This window comes from Gamsiella multidivaricata, assembly GCF_025024155.1.
Source record: "Gamsiella multidivaricata strain RSA 2152 chromosome Unknown BC939scaffold_15, whole genome shotgun sequence".
Taxonomy (NCBI): domain Eukaryota; kingdom Fungi; phylum Mortierellomycota; class Mortierellomycetes; order Mortierellales; family Mortierellaceae; genus Gamsiella; species Gamsiella multidivaricata.
Genome location: NW_026251723.1, coordinates 67,783 through 91,138, shown reverse-complemented (window position 1 = coordinate 91,138; position 23,356 = coordinate 67,783). Strand labels below are relative to the sequence as shown.

General features: G+C 48.0%; 6 protein-coding genes across 6 annotated transcripts; 3 read left to right on the top strand and 3 right to left on the bottom strand.

Annotated features, from left to right (window-relative positions):
- The first annotated feature begins 786 nt into the window (after positions 1 to 786).
- Positions 787 to 2,661, top strand: BC939DRAFT_443681 (uncharacterized protein). Its single transcript, XM_051554571.1, has 5 exons — positions 787 to 1,386; positions 1,519 to 1,791; positions 1,899 to 2,011; positions 2,117 to 2,213; positions 2,320 to 2,661. Exons 1-5 carry the CDS (start codon positions 903 to 905, stop codon positions 2,511 to 2,513), a joined length of 1,161 nt encoding a protein of 386 aa, XP_051414743.1. The 5' UTR covers positions 787 to 902; the 3' UTR covers positions 2,514 to 2,661.
- A 121-nt stretch (positions 2,662 to 2,782) lies between these two features.
- BC939DRAFT_500806 (armadillo-type protein) lies at positions 2,783 to 6,586 on the bottom strand (the record flags this gene model as incomplete). Its single annotated transcript, XM_051560084.1, has 9 exons — positions 2,783 to 2,888; positions 3,013 to 3,487; positions 3,590 to 4,000; positions 4,104 to 4,338; positions 4,432 to 5,435; positions 5,528 to 5,618; positions 5,863 to 6,141; positions 6,245 to 6,337; positions 6,464 to 6,586. The coding sequence occupies 9 exons, from the start codon at positions 6,584 to 6,586 to the stop codon at positions 2,783 to 2,785; spliced, it is 2,817 nt and encodes a 938-aa protein (XP_051414742.1).
- Positions 6,587 to 7,184: 598 nt separating this feature from the next.
- On the top strand, positions 7,185 to 9,071 carry BC939DRAFT_68905 (acidic fibroblast growth factor binding protein). Its single transcript, XM_051561837.1, has 5 exons — positions 7,185 to 7,422; positions 7,547 to 7,736; positions 7,862 to 7,988; positions 8,106 to 8,209; positions 8,309 to 9,071. The coding sequence occupies exons 1-5, from the start codon at positions 7,341 to 7,343 to the stop codon at positions 8,922 to 8,924; spliced, it is 1,119 nt and encodes a 372-aa protein (XP_051414741.1). The 5' UTR covers positions 7,185 to 7,340; the 3' UTR covers positions 8,925 to 9,071.
- A 162-nt stretch (positions 9,072 to 9,233) lies between these two features.
- On the bottom strand, positions 9,234 to 13,361 carry BC939DRAFT_500804 (uncharacterized protein; the record flags this gene model as incomplete). Its single annotated transcript, XM_051560083.1, has 6 exons — positions 9,234 to 9,284; positions 9,378 to 9,617; positions 9,749 to 11,940; positions 12,127 to 12,394; positions 12,559 to 12,701; positions 12,809 to 13,361. 6 exons carry the CDS (start codon positions 13,359 to 13,361, stop codon positions 9,234 to 9,236), a joined length of 3,447 nt encoding a protein of 1,148 aa, XP_051414740.1.
- Positions 13,362 to 19,055: 5,694 nt separating this feature from the next.
- Positions 19,056 to 20,333, top strand: BC939DRAFT_512231 (ribosomal protein L28e; the record flags this gene model as incomplete). Its single annotated transcript, XM_051561108.1, has 4 exons — positions 19,056 to 19,075; positions 19,191 to 19,311; positions 19,760 to 19,942; positions 20,037 to 20,333. 4 exons carry the CDS (start codon positions 19,056 to 19,058, stop codon positions 20,133 to 20,135), a joined length of 423 nt encoding a protein of 140 aa, XP_051414739.1. The 3' UTR covers positions 20,136 to 20,333.
- Positions 20,265 to 23,178, bottom strand: BC939DRAFT_68853 (uncharacterized protein). Its single transcript, XM_051561836.1, has 3 exons — positions 22,837 to 23,178; positions 22,558 to 22,693; positions 20,265 to 22,240 (listed from the first exon to the last, which is right to left on the bottom strand). Exons 1-3 carry the CDS (start codon positions 22,976 to 22,978, stop codon positions 20,413 to 20,415), a joined length of 2,106 nt encoding a protein of 701 aa, XP_051414738.1. The 5' UTR covers positions 22,979 to 23,178; the 3' UTR covers positions 20,265 to 20,412.
- Between the last annotated feature and the right edge of the window lie 178 nt (positions 23,179 to 23,356).

The following is a 23,356-nucleotide window of genomic DNA, read 5'->3' as shown; positions in this document are numbered from 1 at the left end:
TGGCAGAAGTATGTGTAACATAAGGTGGATGAGCATTAACTACGTTACTGCGGCGAAGAAGCACGTCGGAATAACGCGTGTGGATTGAATGGAGGCGGAAACTGAGATCAAAAGAAGGTAATATTGAGCAGGACCGAAATGGAGGAACACCAACGTTCTTTGACACTGCGATATACAGGTTCAAGAGGGACCTCTTCGATACAACGTTTTAAGGCAAAAGATACCAGTTATGTGTCAAATACAAGTTTCCCGCGTGCAACTTTTTAGAAGCACAAAATTGCTTGACCATACGACGCGTTACTGCTTGCTTTAGCTCTTTGAGGTTGGAAAAATGCAATGACTGTTTACCATTGGTTATCCTTCTTCACTTGAACAGCGCGGATTTGCATCGAAAAGTCCTTGGAGCATATATACGATGACTCAAAGAAGGAATTCGCACAAATAGCCTACAGGATTTGAGTGAGAGAACAGTCGAGAGAAGACAGTTTGGGCATCTCAATGAGACATGGCAAGACGCGTTTCCTCAGGAATAACATGCTGAACTGATTGTCCTTGGTCGATGAAGCCCTAGCCCGGGTTCATCAATGGCCATCTGGATATATCAACGCATGCGCGCCATAGCGTATTTGTAAAAAAAAAAAAAGAAAAAAAAAAAGAGGCAATATAGAAACGGACGCGTTTGAAACGTCCTGTGTATGCGGATGATAATACGCATTCAGTGCCCAGTTGTGCAATTGTCTAATGAAGTTGCGTGCTCGGTCCCTGGTGTGTGTCTGTGCTCTTTCCCACATTCAACTTCGGCACTTCTTTCTCCGACACGCCTTCTTCTCCGCTACCTCCGACGCATCTCTTCCCCTCCTTCTCTCCATTGCAGCCATCCCCACCCCAGCATCAAACACGAAATGACAGTCGACGCCTCGAACCACGCCCATGGCCTGTTGCTCCTACACATCCCGGACCTGGACGCACCTCTTAACGACGCCTTCCACGCCATCCAACGGTCCCTCGTCCTTGTCAGCCGTCTCACCATCGCCGTCTCCAACTCCCCAGCCGGGGCTGGACCCGAAGCTGAAGAAGTTTTTGCAAATAACCCATCCAACACTCTCCACCCGAACACCAGGACCACAGCATCCACGAAAGAAGGTTCTAACACAGAGACACCGGCGCCGGCGCTGACGCGGTCGCCATCGATTTCAGGATCGGGGTCGTTCCACAGCGTACAGCGGTTGCTTTCGGCCCTCTACGTCAGTTTTACGAAGCAGTCCATGGCCTTGCGCCGGCCCCTCGTAGAACTCGATATCGTCTTTCGAGAATCCTGCGGGTATGAAATCGGCGCCGGATCGGACGATCAAGTCCCCTTCGATGTCTTCCTCGGCATGCCCAATAGTATGAACAAACAGCGCGGAGCAAGTTTTCGGTCACTCAGGGTAAATGTTTTTATCTACCCATCCCACACAGAATGATTCCTAATCACCCTATTTTTCATATTTCCTTCCGTTTCCTTTTGGGTTTAAATAGCAATCAAATCCCTAGAAGCCCTGAACGTAGCACGCTCGAATCGGGGATATCTCGCCCTCCCGATCTTCACTCTGGACCTGACACCCGAGATCGCCGTACACGAACATCTTGTCGAAGCTATTGATCCGACCGTGCCTTTTACTCGGGTCCGAGAGGGACAGTACCAGGATGTAGCCCTCGGCGGCACCTTCGATCATCTCCATGCGGGACATAAGATCCTTCTCTCCATGACAGCCTGGGTTACCAGTCATCGCGTCGTCTGCGGAGTCACTGGTAAAAGTCTTTCTGTATGGGTGTGTGTGTCTGCGGTGTAACGAATGAAAGCGATCGGCAGTGACTAATGAATCGACCATTTTGATACTTGTAACGACGTTGCGTAGACGACTCGATGCTGAAGACGAAGAAGTTCAAGGAGTACATGGAGCCGCTAGATAGGAGGATCCACGCCGTTGAAAAGTTCTTACGCACATTCAAACGTGAACTCATCTACGAAGTAATCTACGCTCCTCCACTGCTCTTTATACCTTCCCAACAAAAGGCGACTAATTTTAAATCAACTAACTCAACATGACTCCTGCATTCTCGCTATGATCTTAAGGTCGTCCCGATTCACGATATCTATGGACCTACGATCACAGATGACAAATTACAGGCCCTCATGGTCTCCAAGGAAACCCTCAAAGGAGGGGCAGCAGGTACCCTACAAACATCACACCGCACTTGCCGCTGCAGATTCGTTCTTTTTTTCAAAAAGCCGAGGATCAACTAACTCATATCTTATTCTATGGTATCTCTATGTAGTAAACGAGGAACGTCGCAACAGAAACCTGCCTTCGCTGGACATTGAGGTCATCAATGTGATCTCACCCACAGAGACACAAGTTGACGAGGTCAGCCTCAAGATTAGTTCCACATTTATCCGTCAATACCTCTCGGAACATGCAGGCAAAACAGCATCAACACCTCCAGCAACACCACAGCCACAAGGAGACTAGGTTCGCCCTCGTTCGCCTGCCCACCGTCTTCCTATAGGCATGATAGCATTTCGATAGACGACTTAGAATCATGGAAGCTTTGTAAATACATACACACTGAAAAACAACAACAACATCAAACGAGCAGATAAACAAAGAACAGAACAGAACAGAAAGCATACTTTTGTCCTTTTTATTTTGGTTGTTTGTTGTCTTCACATATTTCTATACTCGGTCGATGTTCGTTGGTATTTCTCCCTATTCTGTGCAGTTCTTCTGAAAGGCTTCGCCTAATTCTTGCCGCGACTGCGTGGAAGAACATTCTTGCGTCTGTAGATCGTGGTGAAATCCTGCACCACCGCCCTGACCTTGCTCCAGTTTCCTTCTGATGCAGCACTACATTTCACAAGAAGTAAAAAAAAAAAAAAAAAAAAAAAGACCAACAAGGTGTTAATAGTCGTGATATCGATTCCAGCATAAGTACATCTTGTAGCCCACACATTGTTCGAGCAATGCTTACTTGGTGAAATCAGTTACGGTCTTCTGCATCTCTGCAGGAGTCAACTCCAGTGCCGAGACCGCCTTGCCATACCAGAGAACACTCTCCTGTGGACAGAACATTGTCAGCGCCTTGATCAGTCCCGTGGCATCGCCATAAACTTCTGGCGGGAATGTGTAAATAATGCCTCGCAACAGATGGGACACGAACAAGTCGTGCTTCACAAACTGCGCCTTTACTATCGTCGCCTCGCTAGCTGAGATCCGTGGGCTGTTTGCCTGCGATGAGGCCGATGATGGATGTGGGTGCTGCAGGTCGTTCATGTGGTCGACAATGATTCTCGCGTGTCGAAGCACTGAAATCAGAGAATACTGCTCCTTGAGCTGCAAGGACGCCAGCATGGCGTCGAACACCGTTGGGAAGAGCGAACTGCGCAGGTACTCTCTTGGGCACACAAGCATCGCATCCGAGACCAGATTGAAGTAATCCTCGACCACTATTGGAGTTTAGCACAAGTAGAGACGCAGGTTCAGTAATCATTTCCTACACAAGCACCCCCACCTGCAAATGCCAACCAAATAACCAATTTTGTCCATACCATCTGGAATCTCATTGAACTGGCCAGAATACTTTTGCAGGATCTGCCACATCGAGGCACTCAATCCCTCCAAAAACTGGAGTGCAGCGCCCGGGTTCGCCTCCCCGAATTCCCGCACAACCCTCGAGCTCACCCACAGATATTGTCCTAATCCCGTCTGCTCAAAGCTCTTGACCAGTCGAGCCATCGTTACAGGTAAGAGTGGTCCATAGTGTGTCCTATAGCTGATAATGATCGAGCGCCAGCATCCTGCCAAGGGTCTCGCTACATCATCAATGCCGCCAACACGGTCTGCAAGCGAATCCATAATCGGCCAGAGTTCCTGCACGATCGAGATACAAGGGTGAGTCTCGCTCGGTGCCACTTGTGGGTTCACGGTCTCGAAAAAGATCTTGAGCTGCGAAATGTTGTCTACCATTGCGAAATATAATAGGCGAGTGTTAGCTAATTGTACAAATAAATTCGCGTATTTCTCTGTTACTCGTGCTGAGGCGCAATTATCAGTGTGACATACCAATGATGAGAGGGATGTTATTCTCAAGAGTAGCCTGATCTCCGGAGGCTAATGTTGCCAACTGCTGAGCAATAGGCAAGCAGAACATCTGAAAGACTTGCGCGAGCTCTGCGTGAGGAACGGCAGCAACCACATGAGCCACGGCCTCCGTCACCTCCAACAGATCCATGCCTTTCAGCTTCTTGGTCACACCCATAAAGAACATATGCAGCTGGTTGAGGTAGTTCAACAGGTGCTAAACATCAAACAAAGCAGAAAAAGAATAATGTGTAAGAAGATTGCTCTTCATCCAATAAAACATGCTTTTTCAATCATACTGTTCACTTACAGTACTGCACTCCTTGCAAAGCAACTTCATGGCGAGAGCCGATGCCGCAACCACGTCTTCGTCCTCGAACCCAGAAGAAATGAAGCTAAGCTGGTACTGGATGAACTCAGGGTGCTTGTCCGTCCAGCCTCCGTACCGGGCGATCACCAGCGTGGCCGCATACTTGATCTTCGGGTGATCTGGCAGCTGTGACAGCAACTTCATAATCTCCGGCAACACCTCGTTCTCCTCGGGCTCGACCTGGGCACCCATCGAACGCAGCGCCATCAGGGGCGCTTCAACTTCCTGCCATTTTGCCGGGGATTTGCTTGCAGCCTGCGTGATGAGCACGTATGCCTTGCCCAATGGAATCCTGGACCCCAGAATGAGACAGCAATCCTTGAGCACGTCGCCCATGACGTGTCTAAAGTCTTTAAAGTCATCTCGTTCCTTGGCAGACCACGAATCCAGATCATCGGGGTAGTGCAGATGTTTGATCATCACATCGACCAGATTCGCATAGACGTCCTGGTACATCAGTCTGGCTTCTTCGTTCTTACGCAGCTCGTCCGCCAGTTGATACCAGAAACGAAAGGTCATCGGGACAATATCCAGATCGTGGTATGATGTACACTCTGCAATACCTTCGACAATGCCTCTGAAATGGTCCGTGTGCTTGACGACCAGCGAGAGATAGCATTCTCCGGCCTCGACAAAGATCTTACAGTACCCACGTACGTTACCCTCGTTATCATCCTCCATGTTCTTAGCAATTTCCTGACGCAGAGGCAACAGGTTGGGGTAGATCTCCTGGATCACAGGCATGGATTCTGCGATATCCTTCGTCTGGTAGATAAGCTCACATACAACGTCGACTGCAATGTCAAAGAGCTCTGGCATCTGCAGAGCTTTGAATGAGAATGCGACCAGCGGGTTGTTGGACAAGCTGCTGGTAGCAATATCTCCTGATCGCAACCACGAGAGGAAACATTTAAATACTGCCTCCTGAAGATGCGCATCAGAGCCTAAATATCATGTTAAGGCTGAATCAATACACATGAACCGGAAGGTACGGCCTGTTCAGATATACGTACATAAACGAAAGCACCAAACATACCTGAGTTTTCCATGTAGACAATCAACATCTTGAGGATCTGGTTCGCGTTCTGTGTCAACAGTTCGTCTGAGCGAGTTCTATATTCGTCATCCTGCCATGATGTTCAATCACGTAGTGGGAGGGGTAAAGACAGGCGATGTGCGTTCCTGATCAGTTCAGTGCTGCCTTGTTGCAAAGCTTGTGAGGGTCGGGCTACAACGGTGTGCGTCAAACAGCGAGCTTATCATCGTCGCAACGGTGCCTCCATCTCATATTGTGAAAACTCCAATTGACGCCACTGCAGAGAAAGGTGAAGGTGATGATGACGATGATGATAGCGAATTTGCTGCTCCTACCGTCAAGCTCGGGCATCGACTATCGTTGACTTCTTCCGGTAAGACCGTCAGATACTCCAGGAGGTATGAAACGTCTGTGGTCGAGGATCCATAAATACTGATCATATGGTTGACTGGCTGCTCCCATTCCAGCATTCTCAGGGACAGTGCTGCGAGGGAGAGGCACAGCTGGGTCCTGATGATCTTTGGCGAGGTTTTATGCTGCATCGACAGGTTCAGGAGCGAGTCCCGAAGCGATGCTCTATGCGCCGCATCAAGATCCTGAAAGTCTTCCACAATCTATCGTTCGCCCCAACATTAAAAAAGAAGCAGGTGAGTGGACGAGATCTGCAGACTGCTGTGCTCGTGAAGACTTGTTCTCGATCGTTTTCTAAGGCCTAACCTTGCGTCGCATGGTTTGCGCTCCAAAAACTTGTGCCTCCTTGCCGACTGTTGTATTGGTAAGCATGATAACAGCTGTCTGCCATGCCTCGGGCTGACCATTATAATAAATAAAAAGCGGCTGCATGAGTACGAGGCTGCATATTGTTACGACAAGCAGGGTGTGGCATCAGTCGGGGGCGATGAATCAAAATAAAAATGCGTGGTTGGCGGCGTATACCTTTGCCTGAAAGTCCTCGAGCCAGAGATTGGCTTCCTTCTTATCGCTGCTGCTGGGTGAGGTGTAGAGAGCGTTCAGAGCAGCGACGGCCTGCTGAAACGAGTCGGCAGGAACAGTAGCCATGATTAGATTAAAAGAGGAGCTTGGAAGGTGTTGGTCGGGGTCCAAAATAGAACGTGGCGGAAAGAGGAGGAGATGAGTAAGTGAGATAAAACGAGAAGTGAAAAATATGATATCGGGTGTGTGTGTACGCGTGTGTGTGTATGTGTGTGTGTGTGTGTGTGTGTGTGTGTGTATGTGTTTGATCAGAAAGGGGTGCTGGAGGAAAGGGGGGGAAAAGATCAAACGAAGGAAGGGATGACAGCCAGCCAGGTGGAGTTCAACAAAAAAGTAGACCTTCTATGGTAATCCTCACCCACACACCACTCGAAGGGACGTCACCTTCAAGCCACTGGCCTCGTTTTTGACTTCGCCTAGAAAGGGACATGCAGCAGTATCCGCCGAGGAAAGGAGGTGCCCTGCCCCAGCTCCACTCGGGAGCACCATTCCCCCTTCACTGCCCACTAAGCGGGTCCATTCTTCATCAGCATCTCCTCCGTATTCTTGAACCCTTCCTGTGGGAGAGTAGAGTGGAGTGAGTGAAAGACCCAAGGGGATATTTGTTAAGGGTCAGACCGCGACGCCTTGTACAAAGTTAGTACTGTACCATTGGAGCTGATGCATTCTTTCTTCTTCGTTCCCATCAACAACATTCTTCTCTTTGTACATTACTTTCTACCTTACTCTCAGCATTTGCCGCTACTCTTAGCCACCCGCTTCAACAGATACCAGTCCTGGCGGTATAACACCCTTCACCCAACCTCCTCTCTCATCCATCATGTCAGAATGGATGGTGACAGCGTCCAGCGCCGTAGTCCTGGACGAATCAATCCTCCAGCTCTGGCTCCTCGGACACAACGGTAAAAAGAACAAACTTCCCTTCTTCCAATTGACCCAACCATGCCTATTATCTACCATTGCTACCGATATTGTTACTAACTCGCTTCCTTTCCTCTCTTCATGTCCTTACACACACTTGTCTAGTCGACCAGGCAACCATCCTACGTATGCCAGCCATCCAACCGCCCGTGCCCTCGCGTGTCCTCAAATCTTACATCACCTCACAGTACCGGACCTACGAAATGATGCACCACTACCTCCACCACCCTCGCCACTTTGCCGGACAGTTCATGTTCCCCCTCTCCCATAGCGCCAAACAGCACCTCATCGAGAGGTATGTCGATTGATACAGCAACGCAAGGACGATAATGTTGGACTATATCATGGATTTTTATCTCGTTGAATCAATCGGTTGACAATGGATCTCTCATTATTTTTGGCGCGCTTTTTCTGTAATAGGTATTACAGTTTTGATGAATCTGTGATCAGGGAGATTTTGGGCAAGAAACTCAATTCGAGAACAAGGAAGGATCTGGATGAAGTCCACGAAAAGACCGGCGTGAAACTGACTAGCTGTCGCAGACAAGTAAACGCCACCACCATCGTTGGTCGTCTGCGTCAATACTGAACTGGATGCATTCCTCCCAGGATAGACTCCCTGACTAACGACTGTATCTTTTTTTTTATTCATCTCGTGCATTAGTTCGACAATCTGAAGAGAGTAATGAAGAGGGTCGAAGATGCAGAAGGCAGGACATTGATACAGGATATAGAGCATCAATTCCTTTTGCCCCATCATCTTGCAAGGTCCGCCTCATATACTTAGTGATCCTTCTTTTATATACCTGCCCAGGAATCCCATCTTTATGGTCTACTAACCCTTTTTTTTATCATGTCTTCCATTAGCCAATACGCACACATCCTATTCATTGCTGACAATAAATTCGACACCTTCCGGAAACGTCTCTCCTGCTACCAATTCTCCGACTTTGAATACTGCAGCGCCATCCTCATGCAGTATTTCACCGCCCCCACTACGGACACCCTCCCTGAATTCGACCCCCAACTCGCCCAGGACCTCCGTGACCTCAAATCCCTCCTCCTCAACGACCGCGCCGTCCTTGACGAATTCCGGAACCGCGTCTCCAACGCCCTTGCTTCTGAATCTTCCCACCCCCCCGTGCTCGAACGGATACAGAGTAACTTCAAGATCATCTTGCGTAACATGCTCTCGATTGGTGGATTGATCAACCAGCAGAAGGAGGTCCGGAACATCTTTGGAGAGATTGCGGAGAAGATTGTCGATGCCTTTATCCAGGTCGGATGGTCTGTATTGGATATGGAGTGTTTCTTTGATTGCATGATCGCAGAGCTCCAGAATTTGACGACACTGGCGAGTCGGTATCGCAAGCGGTACGGGGCTAGTTGGATACAACTCGTTATGGGGATAAAGTTGTGTTCTATACGACTTTACAGGCAGCCTTCTCCGCAGTCGATCCTCACCCGTAGTTTTACCAGATAAAAACCAATCGCATCCACAACAGCTACAAGCTTGTTCCTGCCACCAACAATTTTGAATTTACCAGGAATCAATCTCTCTGCTTGTCTCTTTTGTACGATCGTAAAACAAAATGCCAACAGCATATATCTACTTCAACAGAAGCAAAGAAGCATCATCACGACCTTTTGTTATTTTATGAATGCATGTGATTACGAGTGGTTTTTATTATGCAAAGGTTATAACGAAACGATGGCCAAAAAGAAAACGAAGAATTGGTATATGTACGAGATTAAGTTTCTTGCCACCAAGTACGATTGGAACCCTTCGAAATTATGATGTTGAAGTATATTCTTGTGAGCTCGCGTTCAAATATTCCGAGTTCTACGATCGCCAATAAAAAAAAAAGTCGTGTCAGTACCTGTCATCCATTGATTTTTTCACACAACAAAAACATCATCATCTCATCGCACGTACCAAAACTTGATCCATGGTGGCCCGAGAGGCAGGATCAGGGTTCAAAAGCATGCAGATCAAATCCTTGGCGCTCTTATCGCGGACAGCCTGGTCCAAATACGGAATCTCTAGTTCCTGTGAACTCCTCCATCTTAACCCGTTAGGCAGCGCAGGCGTGTCGACCGAGGGATTTGCCAAAAAGTTGAGCAGCTCTTCGTCTTTCACAGATATCGATATCAACGGCCTCGTCGCAAATAGTTCCTAGTAAACGTATCGTCCAGAATAGAGAAAGAAAAATGATGAGTACAAAAGTTCGTGACCAAGTTCAGAGGGAAGCAGATATGAGTTGATAGCCGCCGCAACAGTGCGAGGCGACAGTTCTTGCAACTTACATAGAGCAGGCATCCGAATGCCCAAAGGTCCATACTATACTGCGCCGTTACCCCTGTCCTTAAAGAAGAAAAAGAGCCTGTCCCCTTCTCCGCTGTCGCCGATCGAAGTGCCGCCCGTGCCACTTCCGGTGGACAATACCTCATCGTTCCCACACCCGTCTGCTCCTCCTCCGCAACCCTCGACGACTCCATATCAATCAGCTTCCACTGCTGCCGCGGATCATCCCTATTCCTCATAATATTCGTTGGCTTCAAACCACAATATACTACCTTCTTCGAATGACACCACCTCAAACACCTCAGCACACCCTTCACAATATCTTTGATATGGTTCTCACCCAACGCCGGACCTGATCTGTACAGCGCCACCCCAGAAAGATCCACCGGCCCAATCTCTCCTCTCGACCTTGCTTGTTCTCGCAACGCCAGCTTCTTAGCCTTTCTCGCGTTCTTCAGCATCTGTGCTAGCGTCTCATCCAACCTCTCCAGGATCGTCAACCGGACCTTGGCGGGTTTGTTTGGATCATCTGTCTCGGACAGGACCAACGTCGCCACATGCTTGAGCTCCACCACACAAGGTCCACGCAACCGTCTCAGCATCCTACATTCTCGCTCCCAGGCTTCCCTTCTTGCGAACGACTTTATCACAATCGGTTGCTGCGTATCCGAGTCCACCGCGAATAGGATATCATTCACAGCACCGTGAATAGGACTCGGTGACTTTGAGACTAGATATCGCGCCGGCAGATTCTGAATCAGTGTCACCATCGCCGGGTGGTCCAGTGTCGTGTACGTCGTTGATGAATGACCTGTCGATGAAGATCCCGTCCGATGGATTGTGATATGGCTCTCTTCCTCTTCTTCATCGACCGTTGACTTTATGAAACTCTCGCGTCGGTAATTATCCCGCCACTGTGGAAAGTTCGTCCTTGGATGAAGATGCGCCGTCGATACAGCTTCATCATGTCCTGAAATCTGCGAATCCGCTTCTAGGCCAGAACACATCAGACTAACCCTATCCAAGGGACTCACAGAGTTGAATAGCGCCGCATCCCGAGTGCTAATAGATCCATCCCGACTCAACGATGGGGCATTGGTAGCTGTCGGACCGAGCGTCGTGGAAGCTGGACCAATGGAAGGACTCTTCTTCGAAAGAATTGATTGTGCACTTCCATCCCTCCGTGGACCCTTCGAGACCGAGTAGCTAGGCGTCAAGCTCCCTGTCGACTGCGCCATCGACCGTTGTACGCCAGAAATCCCTGAAGGCCTGATAGGAATATACCTCAGCGTCGGAACATGTCCAGCCTTCTCTCTCTGATCAAACGACAGCGACGATGCAAATGTCCATCGGTCCGCATCCTCTTCGTCGTTCTCTGCGAGATGGGCAGGGTAAAACGAATCCGAGGCAATAGAGCCACTTCTGGTTCCAGTCCCTTGCGATACCTGGCCTGGATCATTCTGAGATACTCGCAAAGCGGGCTGCGCATGCTGTGCACGTGCTTGGTCCATAGACTTGCCGGATCCTGCAAGCCCAACGTCCTCACCTGCTGGAGAATCGGTCTCGCTACCGGGCTGGGGTGTTGACATCGATCGCATAGGATATCCCTGAGGCGTCTGCGGGATGTTTCTCCGGGATGCGATAGCAGGCCAACCGCCGAGAGACGATCCTGAATCGCGTCCTGCATGGAGATGGTAATAACTGGGCTTATCATCCAAGCCTATGTCTCCTGACAGATGCCGTTCCGCATCTGACAAATAGCTGGCATTGTCCGATACATGCTTTGGCTGAGTTGCCGACCTCCTGGAAGCCCGTCTCTTGAAGACTAGAAATCCAACGAAGGCTGCAATCGACGCAAGACTCCCGCAGACGACTCCAATCGTCAGTGGTATTTTACTATTGCCGGGTGCATTGGTCGAGGGTTGTGGGGAGACAGGTGCACTTTTCACCACATCCCTAGAAGAACTCCATTGCCATGCGAGCGTGTCGAGGATATAGATGTTGGTATCATTGGCGAGTGGTGCACCATATCCTCCCCAGACGAGCATGTTGGTTCCATTCAGCAGTGCCGAATGTCCTGTTCTTGATCCTGGTCCAGCCTGCTTGTTAGTCTGCATCCTGTTCCAGACCCACGGGGATACAGAGGCATTCATGACCCATACATCATCGTCCTGCGGTCCATCCACTCCTCCCCCTATAACGCAGATCACAAGGTGCGCATGGTCAGTTGGTCAGTGCCACTATTCTTTTTGTACCATCTGTCGCGCTGTATTATCTACCATTATGATTTTGTGCAACCACTGACTGAACGAAAGATGAAGATGCATTTGGGGGGTGGGATGACACTCTTTTTTCAAAGCAAGAGGATAGGGTACCATACCGAAAACAACCATCGTGTCGTTAAGACAGGCAGCCGTGTGTCCCTTTCTGGCCGAAGGTACACCGCCATCACTACCAGGATTAACAGTAACGGCCAGCTCCCACACCTCCCGACTGAGATCGAACGTGTGCACAGTGTTGAACGTGTTGGTGGTGGTGTCGCTTCCGCCAAAGATGATCATCTTGTTGATCCCGGGCAGCTTGCACATCGTATGGTACATCAACGCGGGTCCGTTTGCTATCGATGTCCACACGAACGTACTATCATCCTACGGGTCAAAAAGAAAGGGAGGGGTGGAAGGAGGGGTGGAAGGAGGGGTTATAAACAATAATAGGGGGGCGAACAATCGCTTGTGGGCGTTTCGCCCTGTTATGGTTGTGAAAAGGAGGAATGTGGTTAACAAGAAATAAACTTGTGAAATGCACCACTAACCAGCTTTGACAAATCGTTCAGGACATTCGAAGTCGCATATCCATTGTAGTCATTAACGGCTGCTCCGCCGTGTATGAAGACTGTTTGGTTGGATACGCCGACCGCTGCGCCCAGTCGTGAAGCTGGTGCCGAGGCTGAATTAGCTGTGAAATTGGGAACATAATCAAAACAATAGAGAGTCGTCGTGTGAGCTGAGAGAGGAGAAATAACAGTGGCAGCAATTGACAAACAATAGAAAACTATAACATACGTGAATTAGGAATGGACCATGTCCAAAAGTTTGTATCCAGGACCAGTAAGTTGCCCTGAGTCGATGCTGTCGAGGAGTTGCTAACAAAGGAGAGCATCCTGCCTTGAGACTGGAGTGGGATAGAGGTCAGGAATTTTTGAGGGTTTGGTCCTGTGGAGGTCGAGTCGGTGATACTGGGTTGAGACCATTGTCGCAGGGTGGTGCTCCAGACCCAAAGATCATTGGATCCAGGAACACCTGCTCCATATGGGTTGGTCCCTGGATCTGTCGTGCCACCAAAGATGACCATGGATGTATCAACAATGGCTGCTCCATGAAAGGCACGCCATGTGGGCGTGACAGCAGCAGTGGCGACGGTTGATAGCGAGGGCAGTAGAAGAAGTGCGAGGAGAAGCGAGGTTGGTCGAGGGAGGGCTATTACTGAAAAAAGATGTGACGGGGCCTGAGGAGGGGATGGAGGTGATACGGAGCCCATGGATGCAGGTCCCTGAGTGTTGAAGAAGGGGTCCTCATAAAGAGAGTGCCGCCTCGCGGGGAGAGCGGCCCTCGCCATTGAGGATTTCGAATACGTTGTTGTGCTGGAAAGTGAGTGTGTGCCGAGGGTTCGGATGAGCTTTTTTTTGCAAAGGATCGGATGAGATGGTAGCTGAGAAGAGGGATGAGGGGGGATGAAGTGGAAGAGAAAGTGAGTAAAGTGAGCGTATGGATGAGTGAATGAGCGAATAAGGGTGGATGAGGAAGCTACCCGAGGTGAGAGAAAGGAAAACGCCTCGTCTGTGGGGTCGTATACCATGCTACATGCCATTACAATGGAATGTATCCAGTAGTCTATGGCACCCATTCAACATCCTTCCCACGTTGATTGTTCGTCCAACCAGACCAGGCACTTCCTTTTTCTCTTCGTCTCAACTGGTAAAACGAGTTCTGAACCGTATCTTAATATGCTGCTACAGCTGAACCTTTGTGCTATTTTTAATACGGGTGCCATTATTGCCGTCGACTGCAGGTGTATGCGTTGTTGTGTTTGAATATTCGAATGAGTACCGGTGACGGTCGAATGACCCATGGCTGCACAAAGTGAAAAACAGGAGAGGTACAAGCCAAGAGCATAGAAAGCAGATGCATGCTCCACATCAGATCTTCTTCTGAACACAGTCTGCCCATCATTCACCTCTGGGCTCGCATACATTTGTCCAAAAGAAAAAGGCGCGTCAATTATTGTTTTGTCCGCACAGATACCAACGTCTTTCTTTTTTCCCATGAAAAGGCTCTTCCACATAATAGGCACTCGTTTAGGCACCGCTCTACCCCTGTTCATTTGCCATGTCAAAAGTGATCGGTTGGTCGTTGTGAATTGCTGCATCCAGGGGTAAATATGCACAACCTTGGGCTCAGCTTCGCCTGTTATTTTTTTGTCAGTGCGAGGAAAATCCAATGGCTGGGTAGAGGCCGTCTGTAATTGCGCGTGTGCATGCCAATGACATTTGAATATTGCTGACGTATCTCCGTTCATTAGTTTTCTTGTGAAAATAATATCCATGTGAAGGGCTCCAGGATGTTGCGTGGACAAGCCCAGTAACCCTGCAGGAAGACGAAAGGGAGAATGATTACAAAATAACTCAATAGAAAGAAACACATCTTGCCGCGTGCAAATATTAAGGGGAGATGGTGAGTCTGATAGTTGCTGAAGGTGGTATCTTGTATAAGCCGAAGTGATACACATAAAATGCCCACAAAGTTTAATCTCCTATAGTCTACGGTAGACTACATGTCGGTACTCCCCAGAACGAGTCTACGTCTAGGAAGAGAGCAGCTGTTTGTCTTTTAGGGTTTAATCTTAGTCGCGCGTGTTGTGTCTGGAGAGCACTGTCTTGACCACGACAAATATTATTTCGTGAAACTCCATCGTCTTGGTCACCAAGCAAGCAAGGATCCTTGACACTTCAATCCCACTGCTTCTGGGCTGTTCGTTCACATGGCCCATTTTGTCAAGTTTGATTAGTACCGAATGAAGTCACTGTCCTCCTGAACAGTATAAAAAAGAGATCTCTCCCTCTTCTCTTTTTCCTTTTTCCTCATTAACTGTCTACCGTCCGAATCGAGGATTAGTTCCTTGAGTCCCTCTGTGGGCGGGGCGGGGGTTCCAATTCGACCTTCAAGCTGACCAAGGATGTAGTGAAAGACACTCCCATGCAAAGCAGGAATAGGTTTGAGCGCTGCTGCTCGCCTTACACCTTGCAAAGCTGGAATGGGTCGTTGTCCTGTGCTCCCTGCACCCCTTGACTACGCTGGAAATGGTTGAGCACTGGCTTACTCTCTTTCCCTTGCACTGCTGGAATAGGCGGAGTAACCTGTGATCCCTTCGATCCCTTGCATCGGAGAAAAGGTTGAGTAGCCCTTTTCCTCGTCTGCAAAGGCGAGAACCTTGGCTCTTGGAGTGATCAGCAGCTCTCCCTGACCTGATCTCAGAGGACATTAAAGTGGCCACTTCTGTGGCCCACATCCCTGACTTCTTTATTTTTTTACAAAAAAAAAAAAAGGCGTATTCGGCAAAAATAATTGTCTACGCGGCACTGAATATTGTTGGGATGTCTCTATGAAGTGGGGACTTCAGGCTTTTTTTTTTTTTTTTTTTTACTATTATTTTTTCTCCTAGTCCATGCCTTGTCATATCGAATCCATTTTCTGCGTAATTTTCGCCCAGTTAACAAGCTACGTTCCATTCATATACCTGTCAAACATAGAATATAGCTACATAAGTACAATAATGAGCGAGGCGACGAAGACGAATCTACCAGACTGGATAGTATTCATTCTCTCACCGACCGTTAGCTGATTGCTGGTGGTTGATAGTCCCCTTTCGTTATTTTACGCAAACATTCTCTACGGGAGGCAATCGATTTTCAAGAAGAAAAGCCATTATTCACGTTCACTAGGATGCATAAACATAACATCTGTCGTCATCAGTTCCCTCACAGGCTCTTTACATGATGCAGTGAATCAAGAAGTATTAGGTACGGAATCAGATTGTGACATTAAGACAGCTTTGCCCTCGCGTCGAACATGTCAACAGTGCCTCTCCGAAGCATCCCACCGCATTTAGAACAGTAAGCTGTAACAAATACGATTGCGTCGGTCTCTTTGATGATGTTCCGTTGCTGGCAGATCAAGGGTTTGAGCGTAAGAGAGAAATATAGGGGTTCGATTATAATCGCGTTGCTGGGAGATAACTCGGTCATCTTTTTGGATGAACCATCGACAGAGTTTGACTCGGCTGTGCGACGATTGATATGGGGTGTCATCAACCGGGTCAAGGTCAACAGGACCATTTGCTGACGATGCATTCGATGGAGGAGACTGATATCCTCTCTGACAGGACCGCAATTATGACATCGGGTCGCTTGCGATGCATTGGAACATGGCTGTATTTGAGGGAGTTATATGGATCTGAGTTTCGGTTGGACGTACCGTTGAAGTCTGGGCGATTCAGTTATCACTCTGCCTACGGTTGTCCTTGCAGAGTAGCATCTGAAGGTGTTCTAGGCACCATTTTACGCTGGCTATATAATAAAGACGCATACAGGTTTAGGATAAAAAATGGTGGAGACAATGAGTTAGTTACCCTGCCTAATTGGCGCGTTCTTTTTCTCCTTCTTCTCATCCGTCCTGAGGAATCATTCTTGAATTTCATATCCTAAAGGCATCATATCTGCATTGCGATCGAATTTTTGTTTTCCATTGCTGGTGTTGTTTCCTATTCATTCACTTCCCTCACAACTGACTCGCTTTTATTTCTGGTTGCTTTCTCACTCTCAAACGACGGACCAAACTGACTCACTATATTCTCCGGCGGCTTTTAATGTGTGAACATGTTCCTTGTTGTCAACTATCACTTTGTCTATGTGAGCATTCGATCAGCATAAAAGATAAAAAGATCCACACAGGTGCCCGGCTAAACTTTCCTCTTCGATTTAAACGCCGGCATGAATGTATCGGCGGAGCTTTTTCTGAGAGGCCCCCACGACTGTTGGAACAAGCAACCCTTCTCGGCCGTAATATTCCATATCGACACTCATAAAAAGAGATAATCCAGCACCGCCTTTAACGTGTAAAGAACAACAGTGAAATGTGTCAAGACCAACTGAGTCAAGGCAATTTTTCTCGATATGGTTGCCATCGCCTCTCTTCTGTAAACATGCGGCAAACGGTCGTGCATCCGGCAAATTCTTCTGAAACTTGAAGAAACTTTACACGCGCCTTAGTATATTTAGTCCGCAGGCCTTAGTCGATTAAAATCAGCTACTTCGAGCATCAACTTTGTAAATGAAGGTTGATCAGCTTCTTAACTTCGCACTCATCTTTACTGACGATGGTTTTTGGTGATGTGCTTTTCGATGGAAACCCCTACGATGCATCGGAAATACTGTTTTCGTCGCCTTTAAATTGCGTGGTGCCGATGGCTCCATTTGGAGCGACATCAGCGTGAAGAAAAGGCAGGTGAGACCATCATAAACGGTCTTGTAGGCTCGTAGATAATCCTTTCATTTCAAGGTTTTGGGAGCACAGTATTAGTTGAACGCTGCTTACTGCGGCTTTTCACTGCCTTCAATCATGCCTCTCAAGCAGATGCCGTTCCTCATTTCCTTAGCAACATCACCCCACTGTAACGGTATATTTCCAGATAGCACTGCTTGCTGCTGCTTTCAATAAACGCGCCCCTAGGTGAGCTTCCTGTGACGTACTTCCATGGCCGTCCACACAGGTTTCATGGCCTATCTATTTGAGTTCCTGTCCCTGCCAGAGAGTCTTCGGAGTCACCAGCAGTAACTGCGACGTGGATTCTAACGCAACTCCTTAGAGGCGGAAGCAATGAGGTGCGCATGTTACGCCATGAAATTGAATGGCTAGCAAACCCGATATATTTAACGCAACGATGTGGGAACCACTGTTTTTTATTGCCTGGCGACGCTTCAAGAGCACTATCCTGCGGCTCATTTGGTCCAAGCTTCCATTACTTCACCAATTTGTCGCTTTTATGACAGTAGTCTGTTCAAGGACGTCAAAATACGCGGGTCCATCATGTATGCTCATTCCTGCTGAGAAGCAGTGATCCCCTTCATCCCTGCAGGGAGACTATACCCGGTCTGAAACCGGAGGAGTTGGTGGTGCCTCTTACTATCAAACACCTTCAAATGTACAATTGCCTTTCACCTTTAATCCTTTTCAAGCAGTTAAATCTCATTTATCTCCAGCTTCAGCTCCCCGCAAACTTGTTTTGGCTAACGACCTTCCGCAGGTCGATGATAGCACTCAATATGCTGTATTGCCTCAGGAAGTGTACAGCTGACAGATCTCCCTCGAGGACGTAGAGGACATAGCACCTTTATCATCCATGCCTGAATAGTATATCACTGGTGCGATGTTTTAAGGTATTTTTGAAGTATATTATACTCTAAGAATGAGGCACTTTAAGTCGCGTTTGGATTTTTTTTTTTTTATACACCACTTTGGAAATGCTGCAACATGCTATCGGACGTTCAAGATGCGGGTTCATCAGCTCACATATCTTCTATTTCGCGTTTAATATGACGTTCCATACAAAGACCTACCTTCTCCTCCCGCGAGGGATAACGAGCAAGAAAGATACTGAAAGACAATTGATAAGATATAGCGTTTTCGCTTTTCCAATATAAAAGAAGGTAAAATAGTGCATGGAAATAAATATGACGTCTAAATAACGCTACATCGCACAAATAACCAACCAATGAGATTCGTTTTTTGGCTTGTTTTTTTATTTTGGCCTTGACCGCACTCTCTTGCTGGTTCCTTCTCTTCGCATTCATTGGGATCATGTAATATGCTGCTCCTTGGATCAATCTGTTCGTGACAAGGAGGCTGTTCAGGACTCGGCAATGGTTACAGGAAGATTTTTGTGATTCATGGGCTCATGAGTATGGACCAGGATCAGGATTCGACATTTTTCTGCAGGAGGACGAATTCAACATCGTAAAAGTCTGCCGAAACGCCTGATTTATCCTTACATTCTATTCGGAACAGCGCTCTCTGGCCGTGAAAAGCGACATATGGCACACCGAGAAAAGTCCAGCAACTTTCAAAAAAAAAAAAAAAAAAAAAAAAGCACGGCAGAACACCCGACAATTTTCTTCAGGATCTGATTCCGACCATGAGGAACCCATCATCTAATCAGTACCATCTTCCTTTTTTCGATTCGCGGCTTTAGTTCAAAATGTCGGCTGATCTTACCTGGTACGAAAAACACTATTTTTCTAGTTCGGTTTCTGGAGTTAGTCTTAAGGAATACTAGGCGAGCGAGGAAAACTGAGCGTTGACCCTGTTTTTTTTTTTTTTTTTTCCCGTACAGGCTTCTTGTCAAGAACAACAACTCCTTCTTGGTCAAGCGCTCCGGCGTCCAGTTCTCCTCGGAGCCTGGCAACTTGTTGAACAAGAACTCGTTCAAGTACTCCGGTCTTGCCAACAACAAGGTACGCTAACCTACCATACTGGACATGCAGCGCAGGGATATTATTAAGATTAGAGCACTCGAGTGGCAACAACGACTGGATATCACATTGGGCGCTCAATGCATCTTAAGAACGCGGCATCTTTCACTCTTTAGTCGTGTTCAAACATCAGCATTGCAGACATAATTCGACGCTGGAACTGCAGTATTGTTCAAAACAATTCAAGAAGGCTCAGCTTGGTTAGGACGCATTGACGAACAATGAAGTAGCAACCGTCCATTGCGTTCAGTCGCATGCAGTTGTACTCGACTGGAGCCAACTACATCCAATCACTGATGGAAGATGATAAAGAGCTGGTTGTCAGGATAAAAATTGCAACGGCGAAGGCAAAGGAATAAGGAAGCCAACAACGTCAATAAGGAATACATCATTAACGGCTTGCTCAACACCTCAACACTTGTCTGGCTAGACCATTGATATCACCGCTGCTCCTTCTGGTCGTGGCGTTGTCGTTGCCACCAAGAAGTCCGGTGTTCCCGCCTACAAGCCTTCCAAGGGCATCAACAAGGTCACCCTCTCCAAGGGTGTCCGCAAGTCTGCCCGCTCCGTTGCCGGACTCACCCGTGCCGGTTATCGTGCTGACCTTCGCAAGGTAAAGAGCGAACCCATTCTTTTGCAATTTTGCATCTGAATGCTCATACCGTACTTAACCTCTGCACTATCTTAAACATTACTTCCATATCTAGGCCGCTCTTGCCCGCGTCTCTGCCATCCTCAACAGCCAGAAGCCCGTCAAGGCTGCCCCCAAGAAGTCTGGCAAGGGCATCCGCGCCAACAAGCACTAAAATCAAAGCAAACTTGTTTGATCTTGCATGGATTTGAATAAATGGCCGTGATAAAAAGCAACGATGTGAACGCAAGCTTTGCTCGCCAGTCTTTGTTTTGATAAAGCGCTTCTAGCATGGTATATAACCTGAATGCGAATGCTCGTAAACAATAGTAATACAAGAAAAGAAAAGAAAGGAAAAAAGAAAAAAAAAGCGATTCTAACAATGGTTTTTCATAAAGCAATAAACCCCAGAAGAGTCTTCTCAAACGGCAATAGACGAATCGTCCTCATCCTCAGATTTCTTGGCCATCAATCGAAGAGTCTAAGGACATGGTATCGTCCTCGTTGTTGTCGTCTCCGTGAGCTGCGCCTCCGTTAGCTGCACCTCCGTCAGCTGCACCTCCGTTAGCTGCGTCTCTGTTGGCGCCGTCTCTGTTGGCGCCGCTCGTATTATCTTTGTGTTCATCATCAGCGTCGCCATTGTTGTTCCTGTTTTCACGAGGAGCGTTGCCGCAACGGTCCTTTCCGTAGTTGATCCTCGACATTGCGTACTCAGGCTTCGACTCGACAATGCTCTCGACAGCCTTCACCGCGAAAAGAACATTTACAAAATTGACAAAGCCGCAGTTCTTCTCCTTCAGGATATTGACCATCTCCACCTCTCCAAACTCAGAAAAGTCCTTTCGCAGCTTCTCCACATCAGCCACACCCTCCACACCGCCGACGTACACGTTTCGGGTCGCACCTGCGCTTAGTGCCTGGATCACGGGAACAGGCAGCGTGTGCTTGTTTTGACCCCACCCAACCTTGAGACGACGACCCTTGACTAGGCATCCCTTCGTCGAGGCCATCTGGTAAAATTTCCTGGCGGCTTCTGGGTCGACAAAAGTCACAAACGCAATGTGCTTCGCTTCCATGTACTTGATGCTGCTGAGGATGCCACCACGGATCACGTTGCAAATGTCCTCACAGGTTGTGTCCGGCGCGATACTGCCCAGATAGATCGTTCGATTGCCCTCGGCGGTCAAGACGCTCATGGACACACCTTCGTTCTGTCTGTGCCCTACTGCCATACCGCCCGTTCGTCCGCCAGCGCCCTGTCGATCGAACTTGGAAGAAAACGATACAGGTGAAACGCCGTAGGCCGCATAAGATGATCCATATCCAAAGGCGCCGGGTGGGGCGGAGACTGCAAACTTGGCACATCGATCCTTGCCATAATTGATTCGACGACCGCTGTAGAGTGTCTCCTGTGGCAGATTCGCGACGGCCTTCATGGCGCTGGCAATATGAGTAAAGTGCACAAAAGCGATCCCCTTGTCGCGCATGATCCTGATATCCTCAACCGTGCCATAGGCAGAGAAATCGGTCATCAAGACGTCCTCCGTAATGTTCTCGTCCACGCTTCCCACAAAGACGTTGCGAGTGGCGCCCTGTTGAACCGCCTGGAGGACAGTAGCGGGGACCGAAGACGCCTTTCCCCATCCAACCTTGAGATCCTGATCCCTGACCTGAAGCTTTTTCGCACCTGCAAGCTGGTGGAACGCTAGTGCAGCGTTGGCGTCAAGAAACGATATGAACGCACAATTCTTTTCAGGTAGCAGTCTGGCACTCTCGATGTTTCCAGTCTGGACAAAGTTCAGGATTTCATGTATCGTTGCGCCTGCTGGGACGTTGCCGATGTAGATAGTGCGGATCGCGACTGGGACCGTGGCCATTGGAGAAGGAAACGACATCTGGAACTGGGTCGAGTTGTAAGGCGCACCGAAGGATGCCGCAGGATACTGCTGGAATGATGCAGCCATGGCCATTGAGGGATCGGCACCATAAGCAACTCCAGCTAGCTGGCCGTAAGCGTTCATCATCATCGGATTGGCTGTATATGCTGCCCCGTACATTTCACTGACAGTTGTTCCCATGGAGGCTACTCCTGGGCCGGCCTGGTAGTTGTATCCCTGAGTAACTCGGGGTTTCTTGTAACCGTCATGGCCTTGAATGTAGTCGTTACTTCGTTTCATGCTCGAACGGCGGTCGTTGAGAGGAAGAGTGAGGATTTGAAACAGGAGTGAACAGGAAGGGATTGAACAACGGAAAAAGTAAAGCTCGATGGAACTAGACAGGCTACAGAGGGAAATATGGTGACAAAAGACGAGGTGAGAACCAAACATGAAGTGGCTGTCGAGCGATATAACCATGTCATGAGAAGAAGATATGTGCAATAACGCCGAGGCTTCGCCGTCTCTGGCTGGGCCTCGTAGGGAAATAAAGAGGTCAGCTCATAAGGCAGCTATGATTTTGAGTTATGATAAAAGCATATGGCATGATATAGCCAAGCAAGAGGAAACAAAGAGATGACTCTGAAATGTGGATCAGAGGTCTCATCAATAAGATGCAAACTAAAGCAGTAAGTTGATGATGAATCTGAAAGAAGAACGTACGCTCGAGCGAGAAAGATACAAGAGAAAGCGCTAAGACGATGACTCGAGTGGGGAAGATGCGACAATGTCAAGAGGGCAACTGGTCCAGCGAAAGTGAGAACGAGCGGCACAAGGAAAAGAGGAGCGAGAAAGCGGACTGGAACGGTTGGCAGAAAATGAAGGATGAATGATGAAGTGATGTACGAGTAATTAATAGAAAGGGACAAGGGAGAAGCATGTAACGAGACTCGCATGTAACCGTGACTGCTTGCTCTACTGCATCCCATTGTCAATGCATACGTTTTCGATATGGTTTTCTACGAGTTCGACGCATTTGGACAAACCAGAACGTATGCGCTATATACCTACAAAGGATGACCATCCGAAAAATTGCAACAGGCATGTATAAGTAACGATAAAACTCTTGTCGACATGGCAACATCGGACCAACCTCAACCTTATCCACTGGATTGTTGTATCAGGATAAACAGGAGCGCTCTAAGAATACGAGGATTCTAGGATTCGTTATAATTTCTCCTTTGGGTTCGAATAGCGATCGCAACATCCATGTTCTTCTGCAGGGGTCTATGTATATAGTCATGCAGCCATTGAGGTATTAATTCAAGGAGGAGCAATTGACTGGTTTTTTTTTTTTTTTTTTTTTTTTTACAGTCGAAGCTGTTTATGGACGCATTAGCCTATCCATACTTTTGGCATCGGCTTGAATATCTCGCTTTCGACATAGTTTTATCTAAAGAAGCCTTCGACCTACATAATAGAAGCTTAACACGGCACTAGTGATACTAGTTATTGTTTTGTC

Excerpts from the sequence above, each read along its gene's own strand:
- BC939DRAFT_68905 (XM_051561837.1), top strand. The coding sequence starts at position 7,341 with ATGTCAGAATGGATGGTGACAGCGTCCAGCGCCGTAGTCCTGGACGAA. Across the intron at positions 7,423-7,546 it reads CTGGCTCCTCGGACACAACG|TCGACCAGGCAACCATCCTA; the intron begins GTAAAAAGAACA and ends ACACTTGTCTAG. Across the intron at positions 7,737-7,861 it reads AAACAGCACCTCATCGAGAG|GTATTACAGTTTTGATGAAT; the intron begins GTATGTCGATTG and ends TTTCTGTAATAG.
- BC939DRAFT_68853 (XM_051561836.1), bottom strand. The coding sequence starts at position 22,978 with ATGTTGCCATGTCGACAAGAGTTTTATCGTTACTTATACATGCCTGTT. Across the intron at positions 22,694-22,836 it reads TAGAAAACCATATCGAAAAC|TCCGCTTTCTCGCTCCTCTT; the intron begins GTATGCATTGAC and ends CAACCGTTCCAG. Across the intron at positions 22,241-22,557 it reads TGTATCTTTCTCGCTCGAGC|CCTGTCTAGTTCCATCGAGC; the intron begins GTACGTTCTTCT and ends TTCCCTCTGTAG.
- BC939DRAFT_443681 (XM_051554571.1), top strand. The coding sequence starts at position 903 with ATGACAGTCGACGCCTCGAACCACGCCCATGGCCTGTTGCTCCTACAC. Across the intron at positions 1,792-1,898 it reads CGTCGTCTGCGGAGTCACTG|ACGACTCGATGCTGAAGACG; the intron begins GTAAAAGTCTTT and ends GACGTTGCGTAG. Across the intron at positions 2,214-2,319 it reads CCTCAAAGGAGGGGCAGCAG|TAAACGAGGAACGTCGCAAC; the intron begins GTACCCTACAAA and ends ATCTCTATGTAG.